The sequence below is a fragment of the Equus caballus genome, chromosome 1, assembly GCF_041296265.1.
Source record: "Equus caballus isolate H_3958 breed thoroughbred chromosome 1, TB-T2T, whole genome shotgun sequence".
In the NCBI taxonomy this organism is placed as follows: domain Eukaryota; kingdom Metazoa; phylum Chordata; class Mammalia; order Perissodactyla; family Equidae; genus Equus; species Equus caballus.
In genome coordinates, this window is record NC_091684.1 from 139,233,371 (window position 1) to 139,250,037 (window position 16,667).

At 42.1% G+C, this 16,667-nt stretch overlaps 1 protein-coding gene across 7 annotated transcripts in view; it reads right to left on the reverse strand.

The window, feature by feature from the left end:
* Positions 1-16,667, reverse strand: part of DIS3L (DIS3 like exosome 3'-5' exoribonuclease) — a 28,042-nt gene that overhangs the window by 2,639 nt on the left and 8,736 nt on the right. For 6 of the 7 annotated variants that reach the window (XM_023655018.2, XM_070270263.1, XM_014733934.3 and 3 more), the window contains exons 3-14: positions 15,051-15,179; positions 13,127-13,262; positions 10,406-10,582; positions 9,352-9,430; positions 8,182-8,361; positions 7,404-7,573; positions 6,125-6,286; positions 4,187-4,434; positions 3,530-3,622; positions 1,405-1,938; positions 278-432; positions 4-182 (exon numbers count right to left, since the gene is read on the reverse strand). In XM_023655018.2, the coding sequence (XP_023510786.1) occupies positions 4-182; positions 278-432; positions 1,405-1,938; positions 3,530-3,622; positions 4,187-4,434; positions 6,125-6,286; positions 7,404-7,573; positions 8,182-8,361; positions 9,352-9,430; positions 10,406-10,582; positions 13,127-13,262; positions 15,051-15,179 (2,242 nt within the window). Of the gene's footprint in view, positions 1-3; positions 183-277; positions 433-1,404; positions 1,939-3,529; positions 3,623-4,186; positions 4,435-6,124; positions 6,287-7,403; positions 7,574-8,181; positions 8,362-9,351; positions 9,431-10,405; positions 10,583-13,126; positions 13,263-15,050; positions 15,180-16,667 lie in introns of those variants that run through there. The other variant, XM_023655031.1, reaches the window with a different exon arrangement.

Consider the following 16,667-nt stretch of genomic DNA (forward strand, 5'->3'; position numbering starts at 1 on the left):
TACTCGGTTTCTGTTGTTGATATGTCTGCATAATTCCTCAAGATCTTTGTTACTGAACAAATTTTCCTTAATTTCCATTTTCTTATCTTTTGAAATGGCTGCCATTAACAATCGGTGTACTATAATATCTGAATATCTTCTTATTGGAGAAGTAAAGTGAGTATATTTATCTAATGCAAGACCTTTAAAAAGAAACCAAAAGATAGAAATTTAAAAAATATACTTTCAGCAACTTGCTCAAGGTTATGGCCATGCAAAGGAAAATTTTAATATTTACCATAATGATGGAACTCTTCCTCTGCACATGATCCAGTGGAGAAATACAGTGCATTAGACATGGCCTGTGTAGCCATAGATCGTAGCAACCTGTTTACGATGGGGTCATTGGGGTCATTTGCCTTATCCAGAGAATCAGCCAGTGTTTTGTTGGACCTGACCAAAAAATGGAAAAACTTTTATTTAGCTCCCAGTAATAATTTATAAGTCAACACCCAGTCTGAATACTTCCATCTGCCTGTAGTTAAATTTATTTTGGACACCTGTCAGAAGCAACTCTTTTCAACTATAGAGATATGGTTTGCTTTTAAAGTTTAAACAAAGAAGGTGTGTCAAAATTTAAATATGTTGCTTAAACAGTATAGAGCAATGTGCTGATACCTACAAGGTTCAGTTAGTCTTGGCACATAGTAGGTGGTCAAATACTTGAATTGAATTCCTAACACCCTTAACCTTAAACATTCTGTACAGGTCAAAGAATGGAGTTTTTCTTTTTTTAAATCAAGAATTATTGAACCAGAGGGAGTTAAAAACACAACTAAACTATCCCTGAGGTACACAAAGTAAAAAACCTAAATGATTTTCCTTTTTTTAAAGAGAAAGAGAGATACGAAGGACTCTATTTACTCCCAAATAATAATTTTTTTTTTTAAAGACTGGCACCTGAGGTAACAAGTGTTGCCAATCTTTTTTTTCCCCCTGCTTTTTCTCCTCAAATCCCCCCAGTACACAGTTGTATATTTTAGTTGCGGGTCCTTCTAGTTGTGGCATATGGGATGCCGCCTCAGCACGTGAACTTAACCACTCCGCCATGGGGTCGGCCCCTGCATTTTTAAAGTACTGAAATAAATGGGATTACGTCTCAGTATTTGCCTAACGGGTAGATGAAATTAAACCGAGGATAATAGGTTCTTTTTCTGTATTACAAATTGTAGTACGTCAAAATTATGCCTAAATAAACTTGTGTAAATTTTAAGGCTCTATACCTACATTATAGTAAATGAAGAGAGCCAATAAGTTTTCTATTTTTGGTCAAAGATCTGGCTGTCACATTTAAGAACTACTGTAAGATAAATAAATCTCCAGCACTCCCTTCCATTCCTCTTGCCCCTAGGAAAGAGGAATTACCGTGTGTCTATGACGAAACCTTTTGCTTTAGCACATTCTCGGAGTTCGGAGAAAAACTCCTGGTGTGGCGGAGGGTGTTGGCGCAAGAGGGCTTGATGAGGGAAGCTCTCCCAGATCTTCTTGGCTACCCAGTGGTTGGCCAGGATCATGCACTCAGCCACCGTCTCGTGGACCTCCAAGGGCTGCTTGGGGATGAGGTCATGAATGTTCTTTTTCTCGTCTAGCTGGACGCGAACCTCCACCCCTTCCAGTTCCAGGGCACCACAGCGGTCTCGTTTAGCTCGGACGTGGCGTGCTATGTCAGTCAGCTTTCCGATTGCCCACACTAACTCCTTGAGCCTGGCTTCTCTGCTCTTCTCATCCAAGTTTCTGAATTCTGGAATATCATCAACAATGCTGACATTTCCATCCAGCAGTTCCTGGGCTGCTTCATAAAAGAGTTTATACGCTGATCGAATAATGGTTCTGCCATACCACACTTTCTTAATTTCATAGGAGGTTTTATCCAATTCCCACATGACGCTTACAGCATACCTACAAAACCAGTAACACTGACATCGTTATACAATTCTTCCATTTCTGAAGTGAGCAGACCTAGACCCTAAATGTAACTTGAAGGAAACGATATTGCTACAGGTTTCTGGTCTAATGTCTCAATCCAACACTAAATCAAAAAGTATTTAAAATTAAAACAACAAAGTTCGACTAGGGTCTGTTGAGCTCTGAGCAAATCTGCAATGAGTTTACATGTAATGTTACAAACCCTATCTTACAGTTCTCCATTTTCATTAGAAGAGCAGAGCACTCACAGAGGCGAGCCTGCTGGGCTCTCTAGTAAGGAATAACAAAGCCTTTCAAATCGCACAGGATGACAGTGAATTGCGATATCAGTGTTGATGGCAGGTTAATTAGCAAAAAGTTCATTTTGTAAAGAAGCATTTTGCCACGAAATCACTCTGTTTAAAAACATATACAACTCGTATAAAAAACAAAGGGCTAATTTTCCTAATATACAAAGAGCTCTCATAAATCAATTAGTAATAGATCAAGAACTCAAAGGAAAAATGGGCAAGGAAGGTGAAATCGTTCACAGAAAAAGATACATAAATGACTGTTGAATGTCCAAAAAAAGTTTCATTTTATTCATAGTAGGAAAAATGTAAATTAAAACCTCAAAGATAGCATTTTGTCTATCAAATTGGCAAAGATAAAAAAACCCAGGATATTGTCCTGGCAGGGCTGTGGGGACACAAGCACTCTCCTCCACTGATGGTGGGATAGAACTGGTGCAACCTCTGTCAGGGCAATTTGATTCTACCATCTAATCACAAATGCATTTACCCCTTGACACAGAAATTCCACTTCTGTGGATTTACCCTCTAGATATACTGTACTTTTAAAAATGTGAAATGACTTAAGTTTCAAGTAATTCAGTACAGTTTTGTTTGTAATAGCAAAAGATCGGAAACAATCCAAATTGCCATAGATAAGCAACTGTTATTAATGTGGAATGGTCTTCAAGATACATTGTTAAATTTAAAAAGATACGTGAACGGCATATATATGATGTTACCATTTGTGTAAAAAAGACCACATGTCCCTATTTGTATTATTATATCTAAAAACATATGTAAGAAACTGGTAACTGAGGAAAACTGGTAGGAGGGAGCCTTTCACTGAATAATTTTTGGAACCTATGAATTTTGGAGTATATGGTTTTATTACCCAGTCAAAGACAGATATAAACGTTAACTAAAACAAACAAAAAACACCCTAAGTTCATTATCCTCATGCAAAACAGCCTCAACAGGGAATACATACGCACAAAGTTGTAAGCATTTGGTCCCAGACTTCAGCTGACTTCAAAAAGCCAACAACAGAGAGAGAAGCAGCCTCACAGCTAGACAGAGAGAAGAGAGGAGAGGAAGGGAAGGGAAGGCTCGAGAAAGAAAGCTGCTGACAAATAAGTGGTGCAGGGGGATGTAGAGGGTGCAGGGGGCAGGGGGGTGGGGAGTGGGGTGGGAGAGCGTATTAGAGAGAAGAGAAAGAGGCCGGAAGCAAGGGCACCAGGCAGCGCGGAAGGGCCGAGACAAGCTCTGAAGATAAAAATAATGAACAAACTCACCTATCGACGCCTCCCAGGAGGGAGCACAAGTCAGCGCTGAGGACGGAGGGCAGCATGTCATAGCGACGGTCTGCTAAATAATAAGTGGTGGCCCTGTGAACGACACACATGCGAGTGCGTGACCTTCAGCGGCAAGAAGCAGAAGTGCTGACTGCGTGGGCTGCAGTGAGGTAAATGGCCAGGATGTCCGCACAAATTCCCCAAGGCTGTTGCCTTTTCATAAAGTGCAGCAGACTGGGTAATAAAGCCATTCCCACGGTCCCACTTCTCAGAGTGATACAGCTTTGGGCGGAATATTCTTCCACTGATATAAAAAGAAAGAAAAAGTGACATGAATCTTAGTCGTGTAAAAAAAATCAGAGTGTAGTGATCCAGTATTTATATAAAATAGTATATCATTGCAGGAAAAATTTAACCCATTTCAATTTAGAAGGAAACAACGTGTGAAATGTTGTTACAAAAGCAACGGTAAATTGATCAAGGTACTATTTTTCTAAAGGGAAAGGGGAAGTGAACCTCAATTATTTTTTTCTGGAAGGGATCTTCAGAATTGCACAAACGTGAACTCTTTGTTTTGAAAACCTGAAACTAACATAGTTACACAATACGTTACAGTCACATATACATAATTACAGTGCTGATTTCAAAGAGCATTACCTTGTTCTAGCTTCAATATCAATATAGGAATTTGGTGCCACAAAGTGAGTTACGTCTGCAATGTGGACCCCAAGTTCCAGATTGCCGTTATGTAAGGTTCTGACTGAGAGTGTGTCATCCACATCTTCACAACCTTTGGGGTCGATGCTGAATACAAGATGGGTTTTCCTCAAGTCTCTGCGTTCTCGTTCGTCTTCAGGATTCACCTTCCAGGGATTTTCGGGTGTGTTCACTGGCATCTCACACATCTGTACAACGAGAGGCCCAATATTCAGCAATTCACGCGCCACAAGTTTCCTATAAAAATCTATTCTCTAACATTCTCAATGTGACCTCATAGAAATCTCATTCATTCCCCATTACCTTCTGCAATTAACCTGTTTGCTTTTTGATCAATAACTATTTATTAGGTACCTAATATGTGTCAGGAACTGTGCTAGGCTCTGGAAAAGTCAGGAGTCAATAGGAAAGACACAATTCCCGGCCCTTGAGGACCCTGACAGTCTGACAGGAAATGTGCCACAACTTTCACGAGCCCCTTAGTTACAGGGGCTGGAGCAAGAACAAATGGGTGGTTTTTAAAGAGTCCAACATCTACCCCATTTTCAAATGATGAATTTGTTTAAATGTAGTTAAGCTCTTAATGCAAGTCAAGCCTTGAAAAAAATAATCAACAAGTCTCAAATATTAAAAGCTTATCTATCTTCCTTAAAGATAATTTAAGCAGGACCAATCTAGGGCATTTTCTCTCCATTATTACCTGTGTAAGCCATCAATTTGCAGTTAAGTAGGCTAAAAGAGAAGAGAGAATTCTAGTCCTGTGAAGTCTAATCCATGCTTTATTTTATTCTAACATTTTCACTTAAGTGCTGTCAAAACAAGTCAACAAGTAATTTCCAGAAACTAATGTTTTAAACATAAAAATTTAATAATGAAAATATTTGAAAATATTTTTCTATTATAGCTACTGTTCTGTCAAAAACTATAATGAAAATAAGAACAGCCATATGCTCTTGATGGCAATGCAAACTGGTCCAATTTTTCTGGAGAACAATCTGCCAATACATAACAAACAAAAGCTATTTAAATTTTTATGCCCTCTGACTTGGCAATCTCACTTCAAGGATTGCATTCCAAGGAAAATGATCAAAAAGAAAAAAAGCAATGTTTATAAAAATGTTTGAAGTAGCATTTTTTATAATACTGAAAAATTAAATGGTCCAATGTCCAACAACTGAGGAACGATTAAGAAAACTAGAATACATCAATACACTGTAATTTGCCATAACTATTAAAAATAAGTAGGCTAAGTCAATATACAGAAATAATTGTTAAGTAAAAGAAGCAGAACAGAAAATAGAATGTGCACACTATGAATATAGCTATGCAAGAATAATAAACACGATTTATAAGGATTTTAAAAGATCATAAAGTGATGGAAATAGCTAATGTTTTATGTCCATGGAATTTCTGTTTTCTGAAAAGCTTACGAAACTGTTTCATAATGAGCATGATTTTTTGATCTGTGGGTCAGAGATGCGTGGAACCCAGGAAGCAGCTCCCTGCAGCTTTCTGCAGATCTCTGGTGAAAGGATTACGACAGGGAGTGGAGCCCCGTGGGTCTGTAGCTAGGAACCCTTGTAGGTGCTGGGGATGGATGTATACTGACTATGAGACATTCACGTGCCATTTTCAAGCCCAGTTGGAAAATGTAAAAATTTAAGAGTTGTGAGTCTGTAGGAAACTAAGATTGCACTTGGAGCTGACTTCAGTCTGGTCCAAACACAGAAGAAAAGAGTGAGATTTTTCTATCATCTGTGGCTTCAGACAGTGGGTTGTTACATAGTACAAAGATTTTTCTTTCTTGGTGAAACAAACAACAACAAAAGCAGAAAGAAAATGTCTTTCACCAGAGCAAAGGACTTGGGGAAATCTGACCTGGGCTTCTGAGAAGGGGACAACTGAGATGCTGTTTTCCACCAGGATGGTTGCAATCTCCGCTTCCAGATCTCCGATTCTTCCTAAGACACGCACAAAATGTCCGTTTGGATACACGGATGTCGACTCCCAGGAATCTATGCGCACAACCACCCTGAAGTCCTGTAGAGGGAGGAAGAACACCACCAGCCGAGCACCAGGAGTTAAGTGGGTCCCTTAGAAGCACCAAACAAACAAGATACACAGCATCCGGCTCCAAAGAGAGTGGGCAATTCCTAAGTAGTGCGGTTTGTGTTTGTTTGATTGGTTCTTTCTGTTTTACTAAACTGCCAGACGGCTTGTGAATGCTTGGCCCAATGCGTTTTAGGGAGGCGTTACATCCCTACATCAATTAAGTGGGCTGGCAATTTTAGTCTGTTAAAGAAAGCCAATCGTAACACTGTCTAGTTAACCTTTGCAACACAAGGGAAAAACCCGATTATGCATAGTCCAAATTAAATTTCGAAACAGCAACCTCAATTTTTTGTGTGTGGGAGTTACTTTCTAATTCTAATTTCTTTTAAGTTACTTTCTAACTTCTTACAGCATCTTTTGGTGGGGAAGAAGGTATCAGTGTGAACTGAACCCCACTGCCCCCAAATTCCTGCAAACCATGGAGCTGGAAAGCAGTAGTTGCAACTGCCCTGGGAGAGGCTGCACAGGGCTTCAGGATGGAAAGGTCCACAATGACCAGGCTCCTGGCTGGGGACATCCTCCTTCAGTGTCTCATTAGCAAACTGCAAAACATCACGCAAATCAAATTGGGCGATGCCTGTACTCTTCGCTACAGTCAAGGTTAATTTTGAACTTTCTTGTTTATGTCTTCTCTCCAGGGCTATATATTCCTTTATGGATAATCGATTCTGTGAAGTACCACTATATCATCCCCACAGGGCAGAGCGATCGTATTTCTGTATCCCTTGCTGGAAGAAAGCTTGTTAGTGTTGGCAAAGTGTATCTATTGAAAGTTTCTGTGTTGGACAGCTGGATAATATATGTTCTCTCCAGTTGTCCTACACAGCTCTTTTTAGGACAGTTTCTCTCTGGCCTTCATTTATTAACCAAGGACTACTTAATAGATGGTTCTATATATTTAGAATTTCAAAAAAATAGGATCTCAGAATGCCAGATGCCATCTATAATTTATCCCTTCTTACGCAGAGGAATTAACAGTGTTTCCTGGTACTGCTCAGAAGCGGGCACAGACAGAAGGAGAACAGTAGAGCACAGTATCAGCTACCTGGAGGGCTTCTGCTTGCTGGGTGCTAATTCGGATTTTGGGAATTCTGTAATCCCAAGGCGTGACTAGGATTTTCTGAGCATTTTTGCCCTGAGATTGGACCTCTTCTTTGGATGGAAATGTCACCACATAATCCCGCCAGTTCTTCTGAAGGATGCCCACCACTCTGCCTTTAGGAAAACAAAACAAAATAAAGCCTTAACTGGTGAGATGTCACCTATCTGAATTTGACCAGTTCAGCAGTGAGGAAGAAAACAGGAAACACAATGCCCCATTTTTCAAGCACATCCACACAATTGAGAGATATTTAGACATTTGCCTTCCTAGCATTTTATTAAGATGGATAATTTTTTTAAGATAGATTTTTTTTTATAATGTCAGTATGCCCTTTCTTCTGTGGGGCCCGGTGTGATGTTTAGAATGCATTAGTCCCACTTTCTCTTTTGCCCTTACCTTATCAATCTCAGGTTTGGGTATGTTGGGAAAAGTCAATGATTTTCACTTTTTTTAACCTATGCCCTCTACTGTGCCATTTTCATTGTGTTTCTTGCCTTTTCCCACCAACCAAGATCATTTGGCCCAACGTTATATACAGAAAAGTGTACAAATCATAAGTCTGATGAGAATAGAATAAACCTGCAGAGAGGGGAAACTGACAATGTAGGGAAAGAAAGGATATCGTATATTAATAACGGCAGTATTTCTGGATTGTTAAGGAGAGGAAAAACAAACATTCCACAACAAAGATGGATAGCGGGTGACTCTCCGGTGGGCTCACCTGTGGGCATGGGCTCACTCGGGGGCTCGCCCGAGGCCTTGTCGTCACCGTCATTCTCGCACAGGGCGACGGTTCTCCCTTTCCAGTCATTTTTAGGGAGCAGCTCCACAACGACCACGTCCCCGTGAATCGAGCGGTTTCGAGCCTTCATCCCATGGATTAGGACGTCGCTGACTAAACCTGTGTTTGGGGCAGCACAGAGAAACCCCATAAAGCCAAGGGGGATGCCACAGCAGTGAGGCATTTCAAGCATCAAATATTTGAGGTCTAATCAGCATTCCTGCAAATAAAAGCTTCCTACTTTCAAAGGTGAAGGCAAACTGTTTGTTCCGTAGATTAGGAAGGAAGAACCATGGCCGCCGCGTCAGACTATGTAAGGTGCTTTCATAAAGGCCACCCTCAGCCATCTTTTTAAGTAGGTGACAGTTCCCTGCATGACACTATGTAAGCCTGTGCTGGAATTCTGTCCCACACCTGCAGGGGCCACCCAGCCAGGGAGTGGTCAGCAGGCTGAGGAACCGTGGACACTGCAGAGTTGAGAGGGGTAATTCTGAAGAGCAGAAGCCCAGAGAAAGCCATTGCTTCTCACTCTCCTTCAACCTAGCCATGCCCTCTCGACTATCAGGACTCTGTCACCTGCCATTGCAGAACTGAGAACCACACTCTATGATGATACAACTTACTTACACATTATTTTCATTTTTATTACTTTAGCAATGATTCCAATAAGGCAATCTAACAGACGGAGGCAGTACAGGGCAATGCCTCACAGTCTCAGCCAACTGCCACAGCGCAGGCTCGGCCCCACCACTCACCAGTTACTGCGCTTCTCTGTATGTTAGTTTCCTCGCCTGGAACCTTGTGCATCCTCATATACCAAAGGTGGAGAACAATAATAATGCCTACATTCAGTGCTTAGAACAGTACCGGATGTATAGTACGCACTCAATGAAATATTAGCTATTATCATTTTTTAAAGTTGATTACAATAAAGTCAGAAATTATAGACAAAAAGCTAGGGGAAAACCAACCCACGATCCCACATACCCAGTGGATGTGGGGACAAGTGACATGGCATATAGGATGTGACAATTTCAAATTTGCTTTCTTCATTGTGTAATATCAGAATATAAAAGTAGTATGGAAATTTATGTAAGGCTTATACTGAACCTGAATCTTTACTGCTGGCTCCTTGAAGTCGAACAAAAGCTTCTATTTGAGCTCTGTGTTTGTTGACGTTCAGAGTTCCCTAAAATCATAAGAAAAATCATGTGACCAATTTCTTTTCTGCCTGCTTTACCTCCAAAAGGTACAGTTTTTAAAGACTATAGGAAAACATCCTCATAATATTCTTATAAGGTTTGTGATCTCTTTCTTTAGGAATAGCATTCATTATGAAGGTTTCTATTCTCCAGAGAAGATACCGTTATTTGGAACTATTATTAGCTATACCTAGTGCTGAAAGTGCCAGGATTTATCTCAGCAAAGTGATGAGTGGTCTTTAAAAAATCTTCTTCCTCAAAATATCCTCCCAGGAACACTGTAAACTTTACCACCAAGTTGGCAAACCCCACTCTGGGCAGACTCATTTAACACACCCACACCTAGGGAGGGACGTTAGTGTGGCATCCTCAAACTTCAGCCTGCATGAACACCGTCTGAGCTGCTTGTCAACAGTGTAAAATCCAGGATGGAACAGTTCTGCATCTTGATTGTGGTAGGGGATACACAAATCTACACATGTGATAAAACTGAGTAGACACACTCACACACGAGTCTATATAAACAACTGCTGAAATCGGAATAATAATCTTATCTGACACCTTCTCAAGACCCTGACAGCATCTGGGTTCTGGGTCCTAGGAGATCACGAAGGGGCCCTGAAAGGAGCAGGAAAATGGCAAAGGAGTGAAGAAGCCAAATTTCACAATTTTGCCAAACCTCCAGAACTTGATTCAAAAATATATTCTCTTTCCCAGTGACAGGAGGCATTTACGAGGCTGCTTGTGTGATGCTCAGTATGCAGCCCAATTAAGAACATTACAGAGTAGCTCCAAACCGGACAGCAATGTCTACAGGAAGAACGAGTCCCAGTCACCTTAAATGCCGACGGCCCTCGCCTACTCACACCCATCTTGTTTCACAGCTTTTGAAATTAGAGGCTGTGACAGGAGGCAAGTGGAGAAGAGAAGAAAACACACCGGCTCCTTCCTCCTCACCTCACCTGGATATAGCGTCCAGATTTGATGCCGGCTTCTAACACTTCCAGGGGAAGATGTTCTGGGTACTCCTTGCCGTGGCCCTCCTGACTCTCATTCTCCCTTTCCCGTCGAGACTGAAGGATAGAATCACAAAGCTCATGGGCCGCCTTTAAATCAGGCCAAAAATTGTCCAGGTAATTCTGCATTTAATAAAAGCACAAGAGAAACACGGCCATTATAGTCAAATCACAAAAAGCCCTGCACAGGAAGTGCTGGCCTGCAGTTCTGAAGGGGTGTTAAATGAGCAGGACCGTCCCAAGCCTCAGCTACTGCTTCATTCTCTACCAGCTCTTTCACCCCCGAAGCCTCACCAAATGAACGCCAGGGACGCTGTTGCCACCACGGAACACGTCCATCTCCCTGACTACTCCGCACTTGCAAATCTCCCTCTCTCCACACCCCCCAACGTGTGCCCATACACACGTCGTCTGCCTGTCTTTACATTATCTCATTGCTAGACAATGGCAGATAGTGAATGGAGAGGAAAAGCTCCTATGTGTACATTCTTGTCCTTTTTTTTCCATCTGGAAATGTTTGAAATTTATAAGAAAAGAAATTTAAATAAGCATGCAAAAATGGCAAGGAGTAAAGTGCATAAGGAAATGTCTCCCCACCCCCAACCCACTGGCAATGTGAGGCGAGCTGGGGAAAGCAAAGATGTTTCATTCTGTGGTGTTAGGCTTTCTCCCCCTCATAAGCTCCCAGAGGACAGTCTTCTTGTTACTATGCACAGACTAGTAACACGCCCCATGCAGGTGACTCTCGATGTTGCTATTAGTGATGACCTAACTTTGAAACAAGCACTCAGGCTCCCCTCCCAGCAGACTATCACTGAGCATCACTGCGCCTCTTGGCGTAATTCTTTCAGAGAGGCCTCAGACAAAACACGGCGGCGACGCCTACAGAGGATGCTCTGGGGAGGCTGGCTGTCCGGCATCTACTTCCTGTGTCCAGAGTGCATGCCCTTGGATGGCTGACGCTCACTAAACAAAGTCAGATTTACGGGAGATTTTAACTCAGCTTTAAGCCTAAGGTACAGTCTAGCACGTTATCTTTTCTCAATTTAAAAAGAGAATACGTTATCCTGATTGTCAACTTCCGCATTCCTCCCACTAATTTCAGGGGCCTGTTCAAGCTGCTTCCTTTCTTTCCCTAGTCCTTCCAGAACTTCCGTCTGTGCTAACTAACATCAGCACCTCAACTCTGCGGTCACCCACCACGTCTCAACACCAAACTTGTGCCACTAGGAACTAGCTATTCAGGAAGGGTTTGCAGTCTTCACTCTTCCCCATCTCACTTCAAGTCCCCACAGAAAATTCTGGACTCCCCTCTCCTCTGAACCTCACACTATCTCTTTTTTCCTGCTATCACTCATCTCTGTGAAGCCCCCAGTCACAGTGTGCTTAGGAAGCACTGTACAAAACAAAACTGTACTACACTTCTGGGCTACAAAGAAAAGTAATTTCCACAAAAAGTAGAAAAATGTAATTTTAGTCAACTGTCTTCTGCAGGAACAAGACATGATGTATTACAGCAGAAAAAACAAGTGACACTGCCATTAATATCCAGGGCCCATGGAATTCTCTGGCATGCCAGAACACTTTTTCATAGCAGGGCCAAGAAAATTCTATTGGCAAATCTTTAGCAATGCACGCACCTGGGAACCCTTACAGAATCTACAATTCAAAATCTGTCTAGACTTTCTGTAAACTGACAGGGTAACGGAAGCCCTCGTTCTAGCTTCTGAGTCAAAAAATGATGTCAGCCACTAGAACTTGATTGACCAACTGGGCAGGCAGAAGAGACCAGTAACCTAGTGAGAGATGAACAGTCATCCTACTCTCCCAACAGGCACCTAAGAAATAGGGGAACTGAGTTGCTAAGATAGCCCAAGAAACTGTCACCGACTATGCTGCTCCCGTCTGACAGCCTTCACATTAAAATATCACATCGCGCCCCGTCCTTGACCCCTATTCACCCCCATGCACATTCACAAGCAGGAATGAGGGAGGAACAGCGAAGAAACAAGATCGGGCTTTCAAACTGTGTTTTCTGTGCATTCAGAAAAATAGTTTGGGAGGCAGTGAAGCATGGTGGTTAAGGGCCTTGGAGTCAGACTGCCTGGGTTCTAATCTCGGTTTTACCACTTTCTCCCTGTGTGATCTTGGGCAAGTTGCTTAGCCTTTCTGTGCTTTAGTTTTTTCATCAATGAAATGGGGATGATATAACACTCACCTCATAAGGTTGTTGTAAGAATTGGATGAAATAATACACCTAGAATAGTCCTGGTATAGATAAATGTTGGCGATTACTATCAGGTGGAACCTTGTAAAACTGCCATTTTCTAAGTCAAAAACAACAGAATATTGGCAATTTTATAAGATTTAACCTATCATCATCATTACTAATATTGTTATTGTTATAACTATAAACATGAGCTTACAGTCAACGGTAGTTTATTGGGCTGAAGTCTTGATGCTGTGGACCGTACAGTCACATGAAGTTTGCCCAAATTTGCTAAAGTCAAGATTAATTAGTTGGGGAGTAACAAAGACATGGAACTTCTTGAAGTCTGCCTTTTCTGTAATTTTCCCTTTTCTGTATCGTCAAAGGGATCTAGAGCCTTATGGGAAGTACTTAGGAAATGAACACACACACATTTATACACATAACACTGGAAATACCTTGAAAGAAATCACAAACACTCCTTCTGTTTCGCTTCCATACTGCTGGATTGCCTCCTCATCTTCTGTCACCATAACGATTGGCATCCTATCCTGGCAGTGGTGATAGTACCAAACGGCTGCATTGTAGATGCTCCTAGAAAAGCAAAGGGCACGTGAGCCCTCCCAAGGCACGCAAACACAAGCTATTGTTCAGAATTCCTCACCTGGCTTTTCATCTGCTGTCCTTTGATTCATGCAGACAACCACTCATTCATTCATTCAACAAATACTTCCTGAGCACCCATTATAAATACACCCTGGGTTGGGTGCTCTAGGGGTTACAAAGATGAATCAGAAAGCACTTGACATCTCTTCTTCCCTAAGACATCCAACCACCACAGCAGCCTTTTTTATTCCTCGACATGACCAAGAAACCATGAGGCTGTGCCACCTTTTAACAGCTTTTAATTGGAGAGTTGAGCCAAACAGCACCACACAGATGACAAGCTAAGCTATGAGGCTTCAGAGATGAAGAAACAAGCCTTTGGCTAAGAGAAATACCAGGTTGCGAGTAGCTGAAAATCATAATCCAATAAGGTCTGATATGGAATCACACGAAATGTCTGAAAATCTTCCTGAAAACAATCTGAATTGGAAACAGAGACTAGGTCTGGAGACGTGTGTTCAAGACTGGATTACGTTCCCAGTGAAGTGCACAAACTTGGACAGCCAATTTCTGTAGGTATCTCTCTCCCCTTCTGCAAATTAAGATGCTATGTAAACTTCCTTTAGTTCTAGAATTAAAAAAAAAATTCAGCCAACATATCCTGAGTACCTACTACGTGCAAGGCTGTGCAGTTAGTGTGATCATTCTGAGTACTCACGTGTGACCCAATCTAGAGAAAAATTTGCTTTTTCCTTTCTGGTACTGAGCCCTGTGGGAACTTGGGGCCTATAATCAAGAATTCAGTATGTATCAGTGCTTATTTTGCTCTAGGGAATTTAAATATTTAATGGCTATAGACATAAAGAATTACGAAAAAAAAGATGATTGGAATGTTTTGTATGGATAAGGCATTTTAAAGCTTAAGGCCTCTTTTGCCCTCTACAGAAGCGTGTAGCAGAGGCTATCAGTGCCTGGCAGCTGCACCCTAGGCCCACCTCTGACTTGAGCTACAGCTGGGCAGGCAGCTCCATCCCACCTCAGGGGCCCTCACCTCTAGGGAATGACCCCCAGCTAAAGGGGGGGACTGACTAAATGCCCCCGCCTCTGCCCTTGGAGGTGACTTCTGAGGCACACTCTCCACGGCTTCTCAGAGGTGCCCAGCAGGACCGGCCTTGGTTTCCCGCGGCAGGAACACATCCTTTACCGCTTCCTCTCTTCTCTGTCTGTCTCCCCACTTCCTCACTCTTGCTTCTGGGAATTACCTACCCTGTAAACAACCCACATCCACGTGCCTGCCTCAGGCTCTGCTTTTAGGTGGATCTAAACTACAGCACTGCTCTTCCTAAAACAGCTCTTCCGGAATCAACCTACCAGTTTCAGTTCAGTAAGATTGGGGGAGGATGTTAGAGCAACCTGTACCAGAAAAACTGAGATGATCTTAGCTTAGAAGTAGGATGCCCTCACCCCAAACACACACACAAGCAGTAAAGCTATGACATTAGGATCATTGGAATGATCCTGTTAGCTGTCAGGGTCTGGGGCAAACTTACTCTGGGTACCTGTATCTCCCTAGTTACAATTTCTAAAATACATCAATTATGTATTCAAATGGCATATCTAAAACACTGACGCAGTAAGCATTTCAGGATTAATCACGGCTCCCGAATAACTGTTGGCTCGTTTTGGCAGACTCCTTAGATCAACTCCCAAACAGCCAACAATAAAGAAGGCAGAGAAGATGCTCGCGTGAAGACTCGCAGCCACGTAGCGCCGTACCTGGTCTGCCACTTTTCCAAGGATTCTCCTCTCTCCCGAGGGAGATAGCAGTGCTGCTGGAATTCATTAGCAAAGAGAACGCAGTCATGACGCGCATCCTTCAGGAGGTTTCGCAATTTGTTATACTGTCTGTGACACAGAGGAGAAAAATAAATCTAACATCGCAGGTACTCATCTACCGCCAGCTCCTGCTAAGAATCACAAAAGATGGGGTATTTTAGAGCAAAAGATTGATTAGTTAAAACTCAAGAAGCCTTTATTTACACTGGCCTTAGCGTGTGCAGTGCTACTGGGCTGCGTGTCTCAGTTCTGCCTGCTGGAATGTGCTTCGGCAGGGCCTCGTTGACTAGTGTGCAGATCAAACGCTCCCCTCCCCTTTCCCCTTCCGAGGCTTCCGGCCATTTATTGTGTAATTATAGACCCTGCCCCACAGAGCCCCCTCTTCAGAGGCCCGCAGAGGACACAGAGGTTAGCACTTTAATTTTGTACCTCACTTTGTTCTATAAATGGCATTAGGCATTAGCACATTTTATACTTGCCGGCAGCCATAGAAAAGGACGTGTAAGGTAAATAAGCTTGGGGATTAATCTGTGAATTTTATTTATGCAGCCATCACATTTACACGAGTGAGGGCTAGCTTCATCTGCTAGGTAACTAACAGAAAGTTTCAATTTTTCCCATGGGGAGGTCCTTCCAGTAATGCCAGCCAAAGTCGCAAAGCAAATACGCAGTCTTGCATGGCTCAGCCTCTAAGGAGGGCTTTTTAATAGTCTAGGTGATATGAAACACAGAAAATATTCAGTTATTTTAAAGGAAGTCAATTGTTCATTTAAAAATGGATTGATGTTAAACCAGATGTTAAATTAACATATCAATTATCCAAGGCAGATGACTGGCATTAATATAACAAAATTTGTGCCCTTCCATTCCCACCTCCAACCTACCTCTATGGATTTAAAAAAATGAGTCTTTTCATTAAAGCAAAGGGAGAACTCTCCAACTTATCCTCTAAATAAATGCTAACCACCAATATCTGTGTTGTCTCAACACTTCATTAGAAAACAAGGAAACACTGATTTTAATTTCATAGGAATTCTAATTTTGAGCCATCTTGAAAAGAATCATCAAGTAATAGCAACTTGTAAAATTTCCTAAGAGACAAAAAGATTGTTTCATTTCTGTGAATGGCAGCTTTCCTTAACAGAATTCCACTTGTGGAAACAAATTTTTGCCGTGCCACAAAGTGCCTAGAACATATTAAATCGGTAATTTTCCCACCTTCACAAAGATACACGTAAAATCATTTTTATTTTAATTTTTCTTGGTGAGGAAGATCGTCACTGAGCTCACATCTGTGCCAATCTTCCTCTGTTTTGTATGTGAGATGCTGCACAGCATGGCTTGATGAGGGGCGTGTAGGTCTGTGCCCAGGATCCCAACCTGCGAACCTCGGGCCCCGAAGCGGAGCGCGTGAACTTAACCACTACGCCACAGGGCTGGCCCCTTGAAGTAATTTTTAAACCTCTCAGACTACGCATAGAGGAATCCACACCACCCTGTTAATGATGGTTGTCTCCAGTAAGGCAAAGACTTTCTGCTTTACACATTTCTGTCATG